At 36.1% G+C, this 23,675-nt stretch overlaps 1 protein-coding gene across 6 annotated transcripts in view; it reads left to right on the forward strand.

Moving 5' to 3' along the window:
* Positions 1 to 23,675, forward strand: part of trio (trio Rho guanine nucleotide exchange factor) — a 2,234,512-nt gene that overhangs the window by 187,479 nt on the left and 2,023,358 nt on the right. For 4 of the 6 annotated variants that reach the window (XM_069828113.1, XM_069828114.1, XM_069828115.1 and 1 more), the window contains exon 2: positions 8,619 to 9,026. The exons of the other annotated variants lie outside the window; for them this stretch is intronic. In XM_069828113.1, coding sequence (XP_069684214.1) covers positions 8,885 to 9,026 — 142 coding nt within the window. In that variant the 5' untranslated portion in view covers positions 8,619 to 8,884. The remainder of the gene's footprint in view (positions 1 to 8,618; positions 9,027 to 23,675) is intronic. 6 annotated transcript variants of the gene reach the window in all.

The following is a 23,675-nucleotide window of genomic DNA, read 5'->3' on the forward strand; positions in this document are numbered from 1 at the left end:
GTTTTAGCAGGCGAACCGTATAAGCAGTATTGTTAAATGCCTCCTATCGCCGAGTAGTGTTTGGATTGTCTCGTGCAGTTTCATTTAAGATCTTTTATGAACGATAATTATGTCATGTAGTTCTGCTCGTGTTTTGACGTCTGTAGATCACGATGGTTGAGAACTGTTGCATACTCTTTTAAATAACTTTCGACTTTACTATAAAAGGACGTCCATAGAGTTATGTAAGAAACATTTGGTAGTATAATTTATGTAAAAATTAAGCTGACACAGAGTTTTCAAGTTATTTTGTTTTTATTTCTAACTATATTTGAATTTATGTTGAAAAGAGTTTCAAAACTGCCTAAAATGCAGTTAAAAATACATTATAGTTGTGCAGATAGGGTATTGGTGTTGTGATGTAGTGACAGATTCTTCTGAGCCGTGTTTCAAAAGAGGAAAAGTTAGCCCTAAGACATGGAAATGTTACTTGGGCATCAGTGGCTGTAAGCTGCAATTGGAAATCGATATGTGCAGCTAGACGTGTAGAGACCTCGCCAGTGTGTGTACGTGAACATAGACTGGGTGATCAAGTGTGTGTGCTAGGCGGTGTGCTGGAATTTAATTCAGTGGTTAAAAAAAACTGTCTACAACATAGGCTAGATGTCCAATTTGTAACCGGTATGAGGTAACCCCTGGCGTAAGCAACCCGCAGCGCATATTCTTTAAGGTCGTTTTTTCTATTTTATATGGAAAGTTACTGACCTTAGCAGAACATGCTTGACGTGTAGTATCTCCTGGTTCTATAGGCGTTTGGACACCCTGATCCACAATAATTACTTAAACCTAAATTTATTTACTGTTTTTGAAACGAATATTCTAAGAGCTCTGGTGAAAATGTCAAACATATTAAAAGAAACTCTTCATTTTACTTTGGTGAATTTTTTTAAAATTAATTTGTATTTCAAAAGATAGAGGTTAATCATATAAAATTCGTTGTAACTGGAAGTGTGTTTGGTTTAGAAACGTAAATCTATTCTAGTTTAACTTCAAAGTTTCATAAACTATTCACCTACACCTGTCTTCGGACAGTTGACTAAACGACAATCTGGATGACGTAGCACACTCTCTATGACGGTCATTTTCAGATAAAGTCAGCATTGTTTTGTTTTGCGATGATGCAATAAAAATAAAGTGGAAGATAAAACATTGTTTGAAAAATTTAAGCTGTTACAGTGTCACAAACAACTTTTATATAATTAATAGAGAAATTGAAACATAATAAAGTTGGTGTCTGAAAAATTTTAATATACTTTAGTAGCACAAAAAATTTATACGTTATAATTCAACGAGAAATAAAATGGTGATTGGTAGATTTTAAAGTAGTAAAGATATTATTGTGTATTTTACTGAGCATACTAGCCAAAAATGTATTAACCTTTCGCAAGAATAAATGTGTTTATACGCATAAATAGATGGCATTCTTGGGTTTAGAATAACTTGATTATTTTGCTATAATCATAGCGTTCCATTTTGTTAATGATTTCTTAAAATATTCACAGTAAAAGGTAAAAGGTAAAGGTAACCCCGTAACATGCCATGAAGGCACTTGTGGGGGGCATGGAGGTAGAGTCCCATGCTTTCCATGACCTCGGCACTAGAATGAGGTGGTGTGGTCGGCACCACGCTCTGGCCGCCTTTTACCTCCGGGAAAGACCCGGTACTCAATTTTATAGGAGGCTGAGTGAACCTCGGGGCCGTTCTGAAAGTTTGGCAACGAGAAAAAATCCTGTCGCCACCTGGAATCGAACCCCGGACCTTCCAGTCCGTAGCCAGCTGCTCTACCAACTGAGCTACCCGGCCGCCCAAAATAGTAGTTAAAGAATATTTTTAATAATCGCAGTGACTAATTTTCGAGTGCAATTCAAGCGAATGCAGGTTCTATTTCCGACAGAAGAGTGGTTGTGAATTTAGGCGTATAATGTTGGTTCAAGGAACGGTAGATAGGAAAAGGTCCATTTCTGGCGTGTTAATACACTAACCTAATTTCGGGATCTACGTCAACTCGTATTAGTATTGTGTTTAGCTATAAAACTTGTGGATCCAGATTCAGTTCCCAGGAGAGAAATAGAGTCTTAGGACTATGTTTCGTAGAGTGTGGGCGTGGTCTTTACCTCGTATCCTGTGTTATCACAAGCTGTGACTTCCATCATACTGAATCCCGTTACTTGTGAATGAATGCTTTTGGTTTAAATTTTCAACCGTTAGGAAGTGGATAACTATACCGAGACTTATAGCGTTTGGACACATTTTTTCGAAATAAATTTTCCGAAACCTACTTTTTCGAAACTTTTTTCGAATACGTTTTTCCGAATGGCCATTATTCCGAATTGTCATTTCTCCAAATGTATATTTCTTTTACGCGTTCACTGTTTATCGAAATTAGGAATGCAATACATTATTAGCATGCTTTCCGTAGTAATCATACAAAATTATTAGTATTCATTAATATCTTGAAATTAACGAGTCGGAATGGATGTACAAATTATTACTTCAGGTAAACGGGGTATGACATTATTAATGAATGGTTATACAGTGCGATCAATAAGTCTCTCCGCAGTGCTTGTGTAGCCACGGTGTAGCCGAGAATCCACTAGGAAGAAAATTCAAGTAGTAGCACTGGCCGCTAAGCATATGATGGACTGCAGAAGTGAGGTTGTCAAACCGGAATGACTGGGAGAGTGCCAGCTATATACAGGATTACGTGCCAGTGTTCTACAGGATTACTATAACTAATGGAGCTGCGGAGGGACTTTCCGATCGCACTGTATATATTACAAAGGTAAAAATTGTTCTGGTGGAAAGATATATTGGGAATGTGTAAGACTAAGACGGAAGGAGTGTTCAGCAAAAGCTATAACAGACACAAATGGTGAAGAAATAGTGATTCTTAAAGGTGTTGATGTGTCACCTCACTCTCATGCTCTGAATATAGAGGAAGCATGAGCAGAGTTGGTGAAAAGTAATTTGAAACGAACGGCACAGAATCACCCAGAGCTTCACCCAGGGCTGATTTTAAGGAACGAATTAAATCAAGTGCCTTCAAGCGGTGGATAGCAGTACAAAATAGCATCAGAGCAATAGCACTGGAATACGAAACATACAAGGAAGAAAACCGCCGTTTTCAATACTTTTAAGAAGAGTTGGGTACAGTTTTTGCCTCTGAAAAGGCATAAAATACAAGTCATGACTTGTAATACATTCATTTTTAAGTGTAAAATCACAATCAATTTAATGTGCTCTTAACTTCAACTTTTGTTTCATTTAATATTCTTGATTTCGGAAAACAGATCCTATAAAAATTGTCATTCGAAAATGAGGAATTCGGAAAAAATGTTCATTCGGAAAAAAGGACATTCGAAAAGTTGGTTTCGGAAAAATGACCTGAAACAGATTATAGTGATAATGTCATTAACTAAGATATTTGCAAGTTAAAAAGAATCTTGCGAAAATATAATAAATTTAATGTGCTGTTAAGTTCAACAATTATTTCCTTTAAAATTCTTAATTTCGGAAAACAGGCCATATGAAAAATGGTCATTCGGAAAAATCGTCATTCGAAAATGAGGAATTCGGAAACATGTTCATTCGGAAAAAGAACATTCGGAAAGTTGGTTTCGGAAAATTGACCTGAAACCGATTAAAATGATAATGTCGTTAACTAAGATATTTGCAAGTTGAAAAGAATCTTGCGAAAATATAATAAATGTACTGCGCTCTTAACTTCAACAATAATTATTTCATTCAATATTCTTGATTTCGGAAAACAGGTTCTATGAAACATGTTATTCGAAAATGAGGAATTCGGAAAAATGTTCATTCGGAGAAAAGGACATTCGGAAAGTTGGTTTCGGAAAAATGACCTGAAACCGATTATAGTGATAATGTCGTTAACTAAGATATTTGCAAGTTAAAAAGAGTCTTGCGAAAATAAAGAATTGGGTACAATTTTTGCTTCTGAAAAGGTATGAAATACAGGCCATGACTTGTAATACATTCATTTTTAAGTGTAAAATCACAATAAATTTAATGTGCTCTTAACTCCAACAATTATGTCATTTAATATTTTTGATTTCGGAAAACAGGTCCTATGAAAAATGGTCATTCGGAAACGTGTTCATTCGGAAAAAGAACATTCGGAAAGTTGGTTTCGGAAAAATGATCTGAAACCGATTATAGTGATAATGTCGTTAACTAAGAGATTTGCAAGTTCAAAAGAATCTTGCGAAAATATCAGTTATGCTGAAGTGATCATATTTCTACACAGTCTTCGGTGAAAGAATTAGCATTCTATCACACAATACAACACGTACGTAACTTATTGTGAACCACATCATTGTGGCTACAATAGGTGTTTAATCGCGAGTCTTCCAAACTTGGCTTGATACCTGCTGTGTCAGTCTTTTGTCTCTCGCGTCTGATATTTGTTAGTCCATTAGCATTCACAGCCTTTCGCACACACGTGATCCGCCTAGAATTCTTATTACTGCGGCGGTACACTGTCTAATGGACAGAGCTTCCAGACTGAATGAAAACAAATCTTTGTAGTGCGTAGTAGTCTAAATTCGTGCTACAGTATCCAACTACACTGTCGGAGGCCTCTCTCTGTCTGGTAGATAAAGAATTTCATGCCATTGCACAGTGTGTCTGACTTTGGCCGTTCATTTTTACGAGTACTTAGACAGCCCAAATAACAGTCCAGATATGCGGGCGGTTTTAATGGTTTCGTAGGCGGAATCAGGGGTGGGTATATCGTTCACTGACATCATTACATGAATGTTACGAATTTCAATCTTCGTATGATAATTTTATGTTAAACACGTACTGTCAGTCTGTTATGTTATTTATAAGTATTTATTGTCGTTCTCCTTTTGAATGTTCATACCTGTCTTGAATAATGTTTTATCGAATCATTTGCTCTTGTTATAGTTCGTATAATATTGTTTTCTTAGTACGCAAATTAATACAATATTTATACAGGGACATCACTTTATTTTTACTAGAATTTCTAATATTAACCTTTGGTTTAACGGTTGAGAACCGGAAACACCGTTTGCTACCACCTTACACGACTGGAGTTCGATGATACTGGCGTAAAATACAAACAGTCACTTTACTAGGTATAGGAGGGAAGAAAAGTAGTTAATCCATTTACGTAAACTAGGATATAACGCGATTTTGAGTTTGATAATTTTCACTAAATTTTTGTTTAATCAAAATACAGTACAGTATTAACAGTAAGTGTTTTTACTCACGAACTGAGCTATCCATACGGACGTATTAATTATGCAGTATATATTATACTATCTAAAGCACATTAGCGTACAATTTAGAGAATGAAGTTAAATTGAAAAATATCATCATATGGATATTTAAGCAATTTTTTTTAAATGGTGGCCGTTCATTTCGATACAGGCTACAGTTCTTTTGTGCATATTACTGCACTACGGACTATTGCACCTAATTTAAATTACCAGTTTCGTCCTTCGTACTAGTAACTCATGTTGAAATAATTCTGTACCTACTCTGTAAAAGAGTACCTTACGTACTGTAAATTCAACCTTCACTTCTACCCGGTCCGAAAAGATAAATTTACTCAGAGATGCTATCTGCTCTGTCCAAGTGGTTTTGTCGCAGGATCGTAGAAACAGGGGAAATCACGTGACAGTTTATTACTTAACGAGGCCCTTTTATTTAAGCTATTTTTAACATTTGTATAATATTACGTAGACGTCCAATTCCTAACAGAAATTAATGTTTTCAGAAAAGAGCTAAGACAGCCCAGCCACTAGCCTTTACAGACGAGTGAGCAGAAGCGGGTGGGGGAAACCGGGATACGACGTATGCAAACGGACGACAGTACCTGTGCGAAAATATGATTCAATATTGAAAGCTATTTCGTCACTGGAAAACGTGAACATATTTCTGGAACGTACTATACTCAGTACTGTTTACTATGACCGCAAGATGACTTTGACTGCACACGCGACCTTGGTTCTGTGTGAAGGACGATTGGAAGTTTTGTAGTAGAGGGGGTGGGAGTGAAGTACATTAAAACTCAAGTACAATAAAAATTGAAGTAAAAATAAAATGATGTTCCTATATTAATTTATTTGTTTTGTTTCATTCGTGCTGTTAACTTATTATCTTCTCTTAAGAAATATGCAGGAGCCGCCACTGCTTAAACGTGTCATTTACTTCTGTAAAAAACAAGTTAATTAATCAGACGCGTTGTAGCAGCGGATATAGTCAACTTGTTGCGCTGGCAAGTGGATTAAAAAAATTCAGCCTTTTGCTGAAGTAAACACTAGAAACGATAAACCGACATTCCTCTTGTTCATTCGGCATGGCGATGATATTCTTTATCTAGTAATTGAATTGCTCAATTTCTCTTGAAAATGTGTCATGGGTTAAAAGGCCAAGGAATAGCATTAAAATCATTTCAAACTGTCAGAAATGAAGGGTTCAGAGTCATAGTGAGCCAAGCGCCATATATTAAAAACGCAGAAAACGAGGGTTAAAATTAAGTTATGTACATTAAAACTAAATTATATAGCAATCTTTATAAAACTCTGGTATTGACTTAACTTTAACCCTTGCTTTCTCCGTCTTTTGTATTGTATTGTATTGTATTTATTAACATTACATGGTAATCATACATTGCTTACAGCTAGAATATGGAACAAGTCAAAAAACTTAATACTATTATAAAATCTTAATTTATAGTCACAGCCTAGATGAAATACTTTATATACAGATGAGATTTACAATATAGTCTACTAGTACAACACAAAGTTTTAGTATCAATTTCATGAAGTGTTATTGAATGTCATGAATTGACCTATAGAATAGACGGCGTGAGAAATTAGGTACTTCTTTAATTTGGCCTTAAATAATCTTATGTTTTGAGTTTCAATTTTTATATCGATAGGGAAGCTATTAAAATTTTTACTGCCATATAACGCACTCCTTTTCGACAGCACGATAGACTTGCCGATGGAGTATGAAAGTAATTTTTTGACGTGTATTTATGCTATGAACTGTTGAATTAGTTACAAAGTTTTCACGATTACATACGAGGAAGATTATTAATGAAAATATATACTGACAAGCCATGGTCATTATTTGTAGTTTTTTGAAAATAGTCCTACATGATTCCCTAGATTTGGCATCTACTATTATTCTAATTACTCTTTTTGTAATAGAAATATACTGTTACTATCTGTGGAATTTCCCCAGAATATTATTCCAAAACTCATTACCGAGTGGAAGTATGCAATAGTAGTCTACATTATGCAACGAGCCTATAATGGTAGTAATTAAAACGCGAGTATGTTTGTTTATGAAACGAACGCAAGCGAGTTTCATACGACTTTTTATGCTCGACCATATTTCTGACTTGAAATTATTCATAAGTATTCATGTTATGGCTATGTAAGTGAGGAGGGCAATTGACCTTCTAAATTGTGAGATGTGCGCAGACGCAGAAAGTATTGATTTTTTTCCGAGGAACGAATGTAATTGACCTTGATATACAATCTAGAGAATAACATGAACATTAGTCTTGATATAACCGGGAAATTGATTTAGAATTGAAAAACGAGATGACAAATTGAATTTATTTGAATATTATTTACAATTAACGCTAATTAACCTTCTGCGACAGTATTGGATTTCCAGCCTCCGTGACTTTTCGCTAGTTGTCTTTCGATTGCATATCCGCTTTTATAATGGTACAATGGTGATTTCTCATTGGCTGAAAAACTGAACTATAATGAATAGGTGTACTTTAATGAGGTGCATTAAAGGGCTACTACCAGGTGTATAGTTACTACATTTCGGCATGGTCGAGCATAAAGTATGATATTTTTAAGTTATTGATATTTACTATCTTTTGCATAGATCTAATAGCAAAACAAGCTGAATTTAGTTTGGGGGTAATTTCTTTAATATGATTTTTCCAATTTAACACATCGATTTTTAAGCCAAGAAATTTGGTTGTTGTTGTTTCTAATAGGGATCTATTGTTAATTATTGGGCTATAAATTTGCGACGTTGAATCTGGACAGGATATAAATTGAATTATGTTAGTTTTGTTACAATTAAATACCAATTTATTGACTGAGAACCAGTCACACGTTAATGAATGGCGCTTGGCCCACTATGACTCTGAACCCTTCATATAATCTTTAAGCTACAAGATAAATATTATTTATTTCTGTGTCAGCTCTTCTGAATATGAAATGAGATCTAGCATTTGAATAGTTTCTTTTCATGTAAGAAGACTAATAACAGTCCATTTTACTCGTAGTTTTCAGATAGTAGAAATTTGCTTCGGGCCTCGGAGGCATCTCGAATGGAGGTATCGATTACTGTGCGATCTTGTCATCTCTTGTCGCATGTCTTACAGTCTGAGTTCACGCAAAGTCTCTCTGTTTTCCCTTCTTCCTTTCGTGAGCGAAAAATCGTGTACAGAGTCAGTAAGTAGCTCTTATTCCCTGAGAATACTCTCTTGAAGAAGAGATATACTACTATAGCGTGATTCTCAGAGTTTATAGTTCTTGAATATATTCTTGTAGGTTCCTCACGTTGCTGTCCCCTACATATACTGTGATATTGTCTTGTTAGAAGTTTGTGAGTGCGGTGTTGCCACGTGGATCGTCTGATTGTGAACATGTGCGGTTTCAGAGGTTAGAAATAAACGATGATCGCGTTGTGGTTCGTCGTTTACGGTAGAGGTGAAGTTCGACGTGCAGATTAATGGCGAAGGCGTTCAAGGAAACTGTGAATGGAGTTGTTTTAACAGTGTGCGTGTGCGGTGTTGCCGTCTGGAAGTGATTGTGCCATGGATCACAGGAGCCTCAACTGCATCGGACGGATGTCCAGCCAGCAGCGCAACGCCGGCGACGGCAGCAGCAGTGACAGCAGCAGCGGGAAGCGACGTCCTCACAGCTGGCACAGTTCCACCCAGACGCTGTGTCGCGCCGGTACGTATCTGAGCGGCGCCTCCAAACTGCAGCACATTGATCACATCCTCCACCCCTCAGGAGCAGAAAAGCTCACTGTCGTATCCAGGCTGTGATCGTTATTGACGCCAAAGTCAGTGCAGGGTTTCTGCCAATAATACAGTGTTACTATAAATGATCTTTTCGATTACAAACTTGAATAACTACCGTTAGGAGACACTTAGAAACATGATATTGCTATCAATACTTACTTACTTACTGGCTTTTAAGGAACCACTTTGAGAGAGGAACATAGGTTAAGGGTGTTTGAGAATAAGGTGCTTAGGAAACTATTTGGGGCTAAGAGGGATGAAGTTACAGGAGAATGGAGAAAGTTACACAACACAGAACTGCATGCATTGTATTCTTCACCTGACATAATTAGGAACATTAAATCCAGACGTTTGAGATGGGCAGGGCATGTAGCACATATGGGCGAATCCAGAAATGCTTATAGAGTGTTAGTTGGAAGGCCGGAGGGAAAAAGACCTTTGAGGAGGCCGAGACGTAGATGAGAAGATAATATTAAAATGGATTTGAGGGAGGTGGGATATGGTGATAGAGAGTGGATTAATCTTGCCCAGGATATGCACCAATGGTGGGCTTCTGTCGGGGCGGTAATGAACCTCCGGGTTTCTTAAACCCCAGTAAGTAAGTAGGTAAGATATCCAGGGTTTAGAAAGTACCTGATCCATCTTCTGACAATGCCACTGCCATTAACTCTCTTGAAACTCATTCTCGGAAGTATTATTTAATAACATGCAAAATTATGATAAAGAATCATGCAAGGCATAGCTATACAAACGCTTCACAAGGTGAACTGAAGCCGTCGAGATTTCCTAGCAACGAATCTGTCGATCATGGATTATATGTCCTTCATCAAATCCCAACTTTTCTCCCTCTCAATGGATAGAATTGCTAGATTACAAAGCCTTGTGCTTGACATGATTGTCGAATTTTTCTTTGTTTCAGAGCTTTGAAAGTTTTATATCATTGCCTTAATAAAAGACGAACATTTACTAATATCCATTTTTGGAGACTGAGGTGTTTCCGATAATGAATTTGCAAGAGCAAGAATATCGTCTAACCATACCAAATAAAATAAGGCGTCAAATTTTTCAGCTGATGTAACAATTCATTAGCCTCCACGGCTTCCTTCTTTTTATCGCTGCCAGACAATTTTTAGGCCCAACCCAACACGGTTAAATTGGCTCTTGAAGAAATGAACTCATTTTTGACTTCTTACCCTAATGCTGTAACTTTTGATATGGATCTATGGTTAGTTTAATGTTGAGTATTTTCCATAAAAAACGCAAAAATTCGCTTATTTTTTGGGTGGGGCTGGGTCCACCTGGCCCATCCGCTGGCTACGCCACTGATTTTATTGCATCCAGAAATTTCTCTTTACAACGCATTTTTTTTTTTTGCAACAAAGTCTTTGATATGGTACATTTTATTTTGAGACAGACTTTACCAATGAAACGTGAACACCTGCATCAATGCTCAGTTCAGTTTTTCAACCGTAAGGCCACGTATAGAGAAACTCTGTGCAACCCACCAAGCGCAGAAGTCACATTAATTTAAATAGGCGAGTTTTGAAAAACGATAATAAAACTCTTTTATCGGACATCCAGCATAGATAGGTTGTGATTTTTGACACATACCTTTGTTTTTTTCTAATGCCACTCAAGTTACTGCTTGTTCTTTTAGAATTTTCGATTGCGTGTTAACATCAACCTATCTACAACACTGGATGTCCGACACTACATAGGTGTTGTTATCAGTGCTGTTTTTCTGGCAGAACGCGCTGGAACGGCATTTTTCGTCATGGAACCGAAATATGTATGAATAACTATGTTTTTTAACATATTCTTCTTTGAATTCCACTTGGATTTTGAAAATCTTATTTGGACGAAAAGGAGGTTAAATACGACAAAATTCCCTTGCGGTGAACAGTAATCCCTTTTGATCCTAAAATTAGAGGATAAGTTAAGCTTAATGTTTTTCACACAGTTCAGGGCTAACTTTGAAAATTTTGACACCCCATCTCCCCGTCCGCTATAAAATATTCTACACATAATTCGACCACCTTTTTCTCCAGAAGAAAAGAAGTTGTTATTATTATATTAGCAATTGTTAATAAAATCAAATAAGTGTCACGATATCTTGGGCGTTCAGTAAAGAGTGTCATCAGTCAAAAAAGGTTGGGAACCACTGACTTAGTAGATAAAGCGACACCATGTAGAGATGAAAACCCGGGTTCGAGTCCCGGTGCCGGAGATAATTTTTCTCTGTTCTATCCATCCTTCATCGTATGGTAACGCAGAATTCCTCCACGGAAATATCATACGTACTTCGGTACATAATAACATGATGTGCGTAAGTAGTCACTTAGTGATTCAAGACGGCACTCATCCCGTCGGATCCCGGTCACTTAGTCACTCGTAATGAATGCACGTTTGTACGTATTGTGTTTGACATTGTGCCACTGTCACACATCTGTGACACAGTATATGAGGGTAGGTCACCAAAGGGAAAACTGAGAGATAGAACTTAAACTTAGGAGATTCGATGTGGCATCGGAACTGGAATCGGGTGTGGCTTAGTAGATAAATCGTCTGCACGTAGAGCTGAAAACTCAGGTTCGAGTGCCGGTGTCTGAGAAAATTTTTCTCTGATTTATCCATTCATCATATGGTAACGCAGAATTCCTGCACGGAAATATCATATCGTCGTTGTTCCTGCAATAACTCCTATGTACAAAATATGAAATTTTCCAGTAGGCAGAAAAAACACGTTTATTCTTCTATGGCAGTAGTGCATAGGAGATTTTGAATTCATACATTTTCGAAAGAAAAAAATATAATTACATATAGGAGTTTTTATTATTTGCTGTATCATTATTTAAGTTATTTAATAGAGCAAAAATCTGAAAATCGATAAATATGTCTAGTAGTTATTACTGGAACAAAGACGATATGTACTTCGGTACATCATAATAAAGTTAACTATGTTTACAACATGTTGCATCACTGCTTGGAGTTGACGATGTAATTTGCAACACAAAACAGTTTGATGGATAATGCAGTAATATAACAAATTTAATTAATGTGTGTAAATATTTTTCAATCTCGGAACTAATTCTTTATTACAGCTTACCATAGCTGAAGTACCATCTTTTGTACTCGATAATAATTTACACATAATAATAAATCTAGTTCGTAAGTTTTTACCATTTCAATAAGAGCGTAAACTAACATCTAACACTACGTTACGTAGCCTATATTAGTAAAACCGTAAGCGAAAACTAAGGAGGAGCATCGTTTCAAATCGTATTATGTCCAACTTACAATTTTTTACACGACTGACGAAAAACTGAATTATTCGTAAACCGGAGAAGTTTTCAAAACTCTACCAAATCCATTTGGAAGTACTTGTTTCACAGTTTACAAATATGACGACTTGGAACCATCAGACTTCACAGCATGAAAGATAAATAAACAGAAAGTAACAAATTTTATTTCGTCCACAGTTTGACTTAATACGTTTTGAAACGATGCTTAACACTACGTTACTTAGCCTATATTAGTAAAACTGTAAGCGTAAACTAACACATAACACCACGTTACTTAGCTAAATTAGTAAAACTGTACGGTAAAAAAAAGCAATTATTAATTAAAATTTCGAGTTCTATTCAATGATTAACCGGCCCGAAAACCTTAGATCCGGGGTCCGGATCCGAACCGCCAATTGGTGATCCCTGATATAGACCTTAAAATAAGTGTTTAATTCGTCAGAATCAATGGAATGTTACTTTATTACATCATGTTGTATGAAACTGTTTTATATTATTTATTTTGCATGCAAATTACGTGTAAAATATCTAACTTATAGGTACTTTACTCGCCCAACCTCGTCTTCAGGCAAAAATCTTGGTAATTGCTTTCCCAGGTTGAATTCCGATGCTGAATAACCTTTGAAGTTGAAAGCACCGTCAGATGAAATACTGATTCAACTTCATTATTCTTGCTTTTGAATAATTTGTCGTCGCTACCATCACTTTAAGTTCGATGTTACATTCCTAGTTTATCAGAAAGTATATTTTATCTTCAGAGAATGACTGGAACCTTATATGTTTTGAATTCTCTGTAGAGGGACGGAAGAGAAGAAGTGCCGTAACTTAACGTTAATAAACTCGTACTTTGTGCTTTTGCGCCCTAGTTTCTGCAGACATGGAAGCACATACCAGCGTAAATTGAAAGACTTGAAGGCTTTCTTGAGTTGTTTCATTTCCTGCAGTATCTTGACCTAGTTATAGATACACAGAACTTCTTGATGAGATACAGTCGCAGCAAAAGCAGTTTGCTTATGATCCCATGTTTTCGGTAGTTGTGTTGCTGTAATTTTATGCAGCTATAAACCGAGATATACTGTCATCGATTCCCATAGAGAGAAATGACAATATATTTTTCTCCTTAGGTGTGAACGTATGCGAGTGTGAATGACGAACACATCCGTAGTTTCAGATGTTCCAAAATGTGAAAAAATTTGAAATGCTTACAACATGGAAACTACGAGAGCTACGTTAATAATTTATTTGTAGTTTGATAGAGGATAGATATCGCTTCTTGACAATATGTAAACCGGTTTGACCGGATGCGTGAAGGGCGAGGAGGCGCGGCGAAAATGACCGTCTTTAGCACATCGGCACAGCTGCGCGGTATGAGCCAAGACCGATTGCGTCAGTGTGACTAGAGATACGGAAGGGAGCGGTATCTCGTTTTGTAGCTTAACGACAATATTGTCACTGAGTAAAATACACTTTATCTGTGAGTTAAATTACTAGAGTTACGAACCTCACTTTAAAATTGAAAACATTCTAAGAAAATCGGAGCAAAATACCATCGCGACCGGAATTTTGCATTAGGAGGGATGGCGAGGATAGAAGCATTCAGAAAAAACTACAAGCACTTTCACTCTCTTATTATTACTATTAGTTTTGCTATTTAACTCCATATTTTCCTTGGCAAGCTAAGAGGCACCACCATACAGTTACGAAAGAGATACGGTATGCATGAGTATAACGTTGAAGTTGGTTGGCATATATTTCTAATATCTATTTATCATTCAACAAGCATTTAGACATATTCAAAAATTTTAGATTTTGATTACTATGCATGTTCTTGTACATCAAAATATCAGGATTAGTTTTAATTGTATTATTATGCTTTATATGTTTGTTGAATTTGTACCAACAGCTGTACTCGGTTAAGAAAACACACCGCCACCAATGTTTCCATGGCTGTAATATGGCTTGTGAAAAGTTGGTATGTTCTCTTCACAACAATGTCGACTACGACACCCAAACAAGCCATCAAGAAACAGGCGATTCTCGAACTTCGGTCGTGATATGCACAGTAGTTGAACGTATAATTATTGTCGGATCTATCAGGCCAGTTTTCTCGTTTAGTTGTCTTTATGTACAGTGTAACGTTTACACCAGCAAACAATTCAGAACGCGTTCCGAAAGATACGAACTTCTTTCGACGCATATGCGCCAGTTGTGTACGATGTCAGAAGTAGTTCCATATTTTACGTTGTTGGAATGTTTCTTGAACTGTTCTTTCACGGCCTTCGGAGTTTCTTCTCATATTAAAATTATATTCATCTTCGGAACTTAGTTCATCATAAAATATATTACTGTCACCTTCCAAATCACTCATGATGGACAATTTTTTTATTTTAACCTGCCCAGTCTCGAAGTATTTTAACGACTATTTCGGTTATATGACGTCATTCCATTTTCGACCAATGAAGTGTAATGAAATTTTGAATTCCAACCAATCACAGTCACACTTTGCGATAATTTTTTCAGCTAGATTTATCGCGTGATCGTTCTTTTGTTTAGTCGTTGTCGCCAACTGTTTCCCCGTAAATTGATAATCATGAATACATTAAGATGCAACTACACGGTTAAACTTTTCTTTCAACTTTAAAGCAATGAATGCAAGATTGATATTTAATATTAATTAATATATTTACGTAGTGAAGACGACGTTCAAAACGGCGCACCATGTAGACACAAAATCTTCATGCATCTTAATTGAACGTACCTTTTAAACTTGATTCTTTCAATATTCTTCCCAGATTGCACGCATACGCGATTGGAATATTGAACTGTGTAGATGCAGCTTTAGTTCCGTTACACACTACATCGAGAATGCGTTTGTCGAGCTATAAAAAATGCTTTCGTGTAGCACTGATTGTAAGTAACGGTCGAAATAAGGCACAGCTGATATTGGTCCTGGTCCTGCTATAATTGTAGCCTATAAAATTTGTATTTTGTGAATGAAATTGAACAATTAATAGAAAGTCAGATGTTCAAATTTATGTAACATCATCGCATAACAAATCCAAAGACCTTGCATATTAATAATAAGGTCTTTGATCAAACTGCCTTCCGTATGGCGTAATAAAATTCGTGTTTTAATTAGGCCTATCTATACAGAGATGGCTTCAATGTGTAGCAAAATGTCTCGCTATGAATACATAAGCATTGGTATATAGCTGTCCCCACTGTTACTGTGAAATTAAATAATGATTTCAACAGATAATGAAAATGTATTTATTTTATAATATTAAGAGAAAAGTGCAGTACATGTAATTAACATTGTTAAACCTGTATTTCGCTTTCCGCAATTGGCATTACTGAATAATAACATCGAATTCCTTTATTGCAGTAATCGATTTTCATCTATGGATATTTCAACTTCACAATGTCTGAATAGGTTAAGTATTCTTTAATATACAATTATTAACATTTTGTGATCGAATTTTAGGGGTATATTATTTACATTTCTATTTTATTCACGAAATAGTCCTAATAAATGTCACTCCAGGTCTGAGATTTCCCAGATAAATCTCAGACCTCTCGTGACATTACTACCGATAATTTCAGATTAAGCATCTACACTTACGTCAGCAAATCAGAATTGCCAGTTCCTGCTCTTAATTGAGAATCAATTTCACTCGTTCCGAACGGGTTCTAAATCACATTGGAACACGGAACTGGGAGTTCAGTATGGGTTCGGAATTAGTTCTAGTCTTTTTGGATCGCACATTGAGGTTCTGCTCATGAGCAGATAGTTCAGAATCAATTCTGAACCGTGCTGGAACAACCTACGAGTATTATATCCATGTTGAGTTAAACATTCGATTAAATACTCTACGTAACTTTTCATATAATAAGCGATTTGTCCTTGAGAACCTCGTGACCAACGTCCTATCAGAAGGAGCGAAAGAAACGTAGTAGACATTCTCTACGCTTGAAGCGGTAAGGTTCCACTAATATTATTGTCCATTGGCTGTTGAGTAATTCGCTTCCCATTTGAAACATACAGTAGGAACAGACTTGTGAAAACTGAAGATTATTCCACCGCTGAGGAGTAGCGGTTAGCTGCCTGACCGTGGAACGAGCGGGCCCGGGTCAAATACTGGTTGGGACAAGTTACCTCGTTGAGGTTTTTTTCCGGGGTTTTCCCTCAACCCATTAAGAGCAAATGCTGGATAACTTTCGGCGCTGGACACTAGACTCATTTCGCCGGCATTATCACCTTTATATCATTCAGACGCTAGATAACCACAGCAGTTGATAAAGCGTCGTAAAATAATCACTAAACTAAATATTACACATGAAACATCCTGTATATAGTTTTCTTGTACTTTATATAAAGTTGGCATGTTCAGTTGTAGATAACCTGAATATTTGCAAGAACAAAACATTACACCGGGGTCGTGTTTGTTATTTGCAAGCTAGGTTAGGTTTCAGGCAGTATTTTTAGTACCTCATCGATCGCTTCTTCACAAGAGCAATTATTTTGCCTTTTCATTGCAGCAGCGTAGTCGTTTTATATAGGCTAACACTTTCGTAGAGTCAGCTGATAGTGAATATCCAATTTTCTCCCTTCCCTTTGGAGTTTGCGTGAGAAGAAAAGGATGCAGACTTTAATTCTCTTGATTGGATTTTCACACCTTCGCAGCTAAGTACTGCTTTCCTGAAACGCAACGTGGATTCTTGGTATTAGAGTATGAGTATGTTGAGTCTGATGCCTTTAAACCTCCAAAAAGACATTTAATTTCCTTTGTTTCTCATTTAAGCTTCAATATTCCTGTCAACTGTGCAATTCTTATTGTTGTTAAAATGCTGATTTTGAAGTAATTATATATAAGGCTGAGATTCACAAAATTGGACAAACTGAGATACGTTTCACAGATATTTGAAATTATGTATTTATTTAGTTTATTTTTTTGTGTACATTATTGTTAATATGTAGATCAGTGTTACATAACTGACCACGATCATTTAAAAGATAACTTTTTAATTTTATTCTACAATTTATATAATAATATTCACAAAAATGTCAGTTCCGTGACGTCTCAGAACTGACAGTCACAGAACTACCAAATTGAATAAAAAGATTTTTAATGATCCCAAAAATGAATATATATTCACAGAGTCTCTATTGTTGTAAATATGATTGTTTACATCTTCTGGTATATTTTTCCAATGGTTAAGTATATATTTTTTCTGGCTTTTCTGGTGTTTTAATTATATACTGCAAAAGATATTCTCCCATGGCCTGCAAGAAGACCGGACATGAACGAAATTGAAAATCTGTGATCTATACTGAAGAAGAAAGTGAACAAAAAGAGGCTTACAACAAAACATGGACTCATTTAAGCACTGTCTGATATCTGGCTAAATGATGCTGATATTGAAAGAAAGTGTCAAACTTTGGTTTCCAGCATCCCTGACAAAATCAACGTGTTAATAAAGAATAAGGAAATGTTCACAAAATATTAGTAACCTCCAGACTCAATTTTCTGTTCATTATTTCTGTGCAAAATACATTTTTATGCAATATTTCTGCTGAAAAAATAAAGCTTTGTTGCACATATAATTAATTTAGTCTAATAATTTGTCCACGTCTGTATATATGTGACAAAAATGCAAAAAAAAAAAGAAATGCAAACAAAAAATTTAACTTAGTAGTTACATATTTTTTGTTACAAACATAAAATGAACTGGAATATCAGAGGATACCGTTTTAAAGTTAGAAGAAAATTATATTTTCTCAACATTCGGTCCCTACTAATGACTAAGTGACACAGTGCGAAGCATTTGAAGCCTACCTTAGCCTCAATCAAATGTCTTTAGTCATAAATTAGCAGTAAGCTCTCTTCTTGAAAAGTAGGCCTACTCCTAGTAGACTGGGCTTATAAGCGAAAGGGACTCTGGTTCAAATCCTGGTCGATTCACTCTGAATTGTGTTGTGCAAGCCCGTGCTCGAGGTAACACGAGTTTCCTCCTGCTACTCCGGTTCACCTGTGACACCCCATCATCATTCGTTACTAAAGTACAGTACGATTATTTAGTCCTGACAGTCGCCGGCAATGTGCGCCTGGGTCAGGCAAGTCCATTTAGTTACGCCAAGGGGTGTTCAGGTTAGTCTGTCGCCTGCAGTCAGAGCGATCGGATGTCACGCATGCGGTATAGCGTTGTGAATCCAGTACAGTTAAGCTGTACTGCATTCCTTTACCGACCGCTGTCCCTTATCTCTACTCCGGAACTCTCCCCACTACTCCTATTACTTCCCCTCTTTCGCGTCGCTGAGCTGTCAGGAGTAAATAATCGGTCATGTAGATCCAACACCTATGGTGCTCTTTGGATATTCTCTGACGAACTAAGTGGTCTACGCGCCTCACAGTTAGCGACATCTATGAGTCGCGGTTCTAGTCGGGGCGAATAACGGCAAATAACCGGCTTTTAACTAGAATTCTAAAATCATATATAATTACTAATTCTGGAGATACACTCTAATATTTTATTTCAGTTATGTCGGTTCAGATATGTGTATAAGATTACTGTTGTATTATACACAAAAAACGGCCAGCCTGGATTCATATATGGAGTTTTCTTGCAGCTACTTCCCGGTGGAGCTGTTCGAAAAGGAACAGTCATTTCCTGCCAGCAGATCGCTTTGATGTCTCAAAAGAGCGTGTAAAACGCAAAAAATTTCGTGCTCTTCACATGTCCATCTTACTCGAAAGAAAAATACAAGCACAGAGTTAATCTTTCAGTTCTTTGCTTGGGCAGGGATTAATTTTTCTGGCACACGAAGTGTTCTTGTGTATCAGTACTTCTCCCGTCGCTTGTTACTACTTTGCATTCGTCACGTTTTTCAATTGTTTTTCTGATCAAAGGACTCTTTTTATGCGGAGTATAATGACAATATCATCAAGGACACAGATATTTTAGTAGATTCAGCACATATACATTTTTATTTCAGTCTAATTAAATATACTTACACACGATGTTATTGCTTTATGAATATAAATAAAAGTGACGTCTATATGGGAATTGAGGTTATCGAATTAGGATAAATAAATAAAATTTATTGTAACATTTAATTGTATCTACTGAATGTAATGAAATAAGCTATGGATAACAGTCCATCCATTAATGATGATAATAATAATAATAATAATAATAATAATAATAATAATAACCACTGCGTAGCCCAGTCGGCTAAGGCGCTTGTCTGCCGATCCGGGGTTGCGGTCGGGTGCGGGTTCGATTCCCGCTTGGGCTGATTACCTGGTTGTGTTTTTTCCGAGGTTTTCCCCAACCGTAAGACAAATGTCAGGTAATCTATGGCGAGTCTTCGGCCTCATCTCGCCAAATATCATTTCGCTATCGCCAATTCCATCGACGCTAAATAACCTCGTAGTTGATACAGCGTCGTTAAATAACCAAGTAAACAGGCAATGATAATAATAATAATAATAATAATAATAATAATAATAATAACATTGTTATTTATCCATGTCTATATAAATAATACCAACCTTATATTAACTTTCTACAGTTACGCATTTGTTGTGCATATGTCTATTTAGCGTCCATATTAAGACACAATTGATGAAGATGATTTTTTTGTATTGAAAAGCCCCCTCTCCGTTGATTATAATAAACTCTCGCAAGTAGATAATGTACTCGTATATGCGGGCTACCCTTTTGTATACGAAGAAGAGTCGTTGACATTGACATCTTATCGTACATCACATAAGCAATTTTCATGGCAGTCAAATTATAATTTCCATTCCACGAAATGCTTTAGTTTTTCTATTATTGCATATCGTATATAAACGTCAAAATATATTTGAGAAATTGTCGTTCATAACTGAAAATCGTTTTGTCTTACTTATACATTATAGTAGTTTTACTCTTTGGATACGAGTTATACAGAGTGGAAGATAACCTTTTACAATCCTTCACACACGTAACAGATCATATCATTTAGGAACGTTTTGTCAAATAATATTTTTTCATACGTCCAATAGCTTTTGTAATATTTTCAGAAAACGAATGTTGAAATGTTGCAACGTTGTAGACAGTAGTAGTGTTTACTCCGCGAGATCATTGCATCCCAGCATAGCCTAGTGAAGCCGCTCCATTCATCTACTTGACAGGGGGTATGAGAGGATGTACACACATACCGTTTTGTGAACAAAAACATCTGTTGAGTATGCAGTCAAATCAAAATTTATGTGATCGTAATATGTTAATTACAAGATCTACGTTATTCGTTATCTGTGATGAAACGTTCGTTATTGTATCATTTCAGCACTAAATTTAGTACGAATAAACACGTAGTTTCCGTTTCATTTTAAGACAGTTTTATCAATAATACAGTAGAATGTATGTCCAGATATTCACGATTAGAAAACTGTGGCAACTCGTTGTGTTTTAACTGCTTCAAACTGCACGTAACCTGCAACTAATGAAGTGAATGTAAGCGTATCTTCCGCTCCGTACACCTAGCTCGGTCACATGGTTTACGCAGTCAGAAACAGTGTTGCCAACGTATCACTGCCCTGTTGCTATGCAATGTGTACACGATCATTCACCCGATTTATTCCAAATCTGTGTTATTTTCCATGCAAATACTACTGTAACATGGCCATACATAGCTTACTCTATCATCCCGTAAGATATAAAAATCCAATTTTGAGCAGTTTCATGAAACATTTAATCGTAATTTCAAGTTACAAAAGACCGTTTTTTTTTTTTTTTTTTCGAAAACCGCCCTTCTGGGAACAAAATATTATTAGACTTTCTTGTTTGTCATAATTCGAGATATTATATCCCAGAAGGACTGTAAAAGATTACCTTCCACCCTGTATAAGGATGGCCACGAGCCTATAAAGTTTGCCATGATTATAGGCTATTGCAAGAGAGTAATGTTTTCAATTTACACGACTTCTGAAATTGAATAAAACACAAAATACAGAAATGAATAAAATGCAACACTCTTTAGCGGAATTGAAATAGAAATTATGATATTAACTATTGAGGAATATTACATTAATCGATTTTGTACCAGTTAATAATAAACTCCCTAGTACCATTTCATTAGTAACTTCACTGTTGACTCTGACGTATATAAAATTGACAAACATTCATCAAATTAATGTGATATACTAGGGCATTCGAAAAGTAATGACAACATAGTTACTGTTTCTCACTAAATTTATTTAAGTTGTTTTTGGCATAACATACTTCAAATATAGACCCCTGTCATGTTCACAGTATGCTGAGAAATCCGAAGAAGACAGCGGACTCATATGCAGCATCATTTTTTAATCTGTTTTTCACTGATCGATCTAAAGCTACAGTAGAACGTCTCGTTTAGGCACAGTGAAAACGTAAACAAAGTGCAGGTAACGTGTGGGGAAGGACGAGTCGAACGATAGACACGAGGGATGCAAAAGGTTGAGGACCATTTTTGTAAAACTTGCTAACTGAAAAAAACTAAATTTTACAGGAGAGACAAAACACTATAATAAGCAAGTTTTGCTGTAGCCTATGTCTTATAGCAGAAAGCAAGATTTGAAAAAACGATCACACTTTGACACACTACAATGAAGAGAAATAACCCAATATTACTAAGACGCTTTGAACATCATGTAGAGGCCTGCCTTATGTTAACGAATCCATCAAAATCTCAATTTTGCAAATTTTCCAGTTAGCAAGTTTTGCAAAAACAGTCCTCATTACATCATTTATGGCAGAGCATTAATTGAAATTACATGTTCCAAAAACACACAAAACAAAAGAACACAAATTGCATAACGTTATGATATACACATTTTAACGTTGAAATACTGTAATTCAATATAACAAATCAAATTTTGCTACTTAGTCTATATGATGTTGCTTTCAAGCAGCATTTTTTATGTCATGAATTTCATTCTCTGTATGACTGACATAATATCACCGTCTTCTGTGGCCGAATTAACAAAACTACAGTATATTGATCTAAAGTGACAACACTATTTCCTAAATGTAATTATCCCTTCTCAATGTTCAATTTATTCGGGCACTGTACCTGATCACTTCAGACCAAAATACACCCGAGCTCATAAGATAATGCTCTCTTGTACACGAAAAGGACACAGAAGACTAGGTAATCTTAAAGGATTGTCGGATGGTGCCGAAACATATTTACAAAGGCCTAATTCGTGTAGGATGATGATGATGATGGTGGTGATAATGATGATGATAACTTAATAATTTTTATGGTCGACCATGCCGAAATGTACTAATTATACATCTGGTAGCAGTCCTTTAATGCATGTCATTAAAGTACACCTACTCATTAAAGTACAGGTCTTCAGCCAATGATAACTCAGCTTACATGTGTTCAGCCAATGATAAGTCAGCTTTGTACCGTTATAAAACCGCAAGTATCGATTATTCTCGGATATGCAATCGAAAGAGAATTAGCGAAAAGTCACGGAGGCTGGAAATCCAATACTGTCGCAGAAGGTTATGTTCTGTTACTATAATAATTAGCGTTAATTGTAAATAATATTCAAATAAATTCAATTTGTCATCTCGTTTTTCAATGTTGAATTCAATAATCAAGGTTATAATATTATAATATTATCAAGTTTAACGGGACTACGTCAAGGTCAATGACATTATTCTTCCTCGGAAAAAAATCAATACTTTCGCGTCTGCGCACATCTCACAATTCACGACCTAGAACAAGGTCACTTCCGATCTTGTCAGTTACAAATAAAATGTATACATCTGAATACCGGTAATTTTAAGTTAGAAATGTGGTCGAGCATAAAAAGTCGTATGAAACTCGCCTATAATGGTAATTAAGAAGCTCGTATGAAATATTCATACTCGATTCTTAATTACTATCATTATAGGCTCGTTGCATAATGTACTATTATACGTCCATCTTGAATAGCAGATGTTATTCAGAGTCGGAATGAAAAGTAGAAAGGGAATCAAAATGTTCGGTGAAAAATATAGTTCAGAGCAACTTTATTTTAAAGAATTTGTGAGGATCACACCCTATCTTCTTTATGAGGAGAGTCAGCAGACTGAGGAATTAATGAGTTCTCCCTCATTTGACATTCACGTCAAAATATTAAAAAACAAACTTGTTCCACCCCATAAATATACTCAGGAGGCAGGGAGACGCAAGACACGTCTCTTACTTTTACTTTCTACTTAACTTCACTAAGCTCATAAATATTCATCAATTGCAG

The sequence above is a fragment of the Periplaneta americana genome, chromosome 6 (assembly GCF_040183065.1).
Source record: "Periplaneta americana isolate PAMFEO1 chromosome 6, P.americana_PAMFEO1_priV1, whole genome shotgun sequence".
Lineage (NCBI taxonomy): Eukaryota > Metazoa > Arthropoda > Insecta > Blattodea > Blattidae > Periplaneta > Periplaneta americana.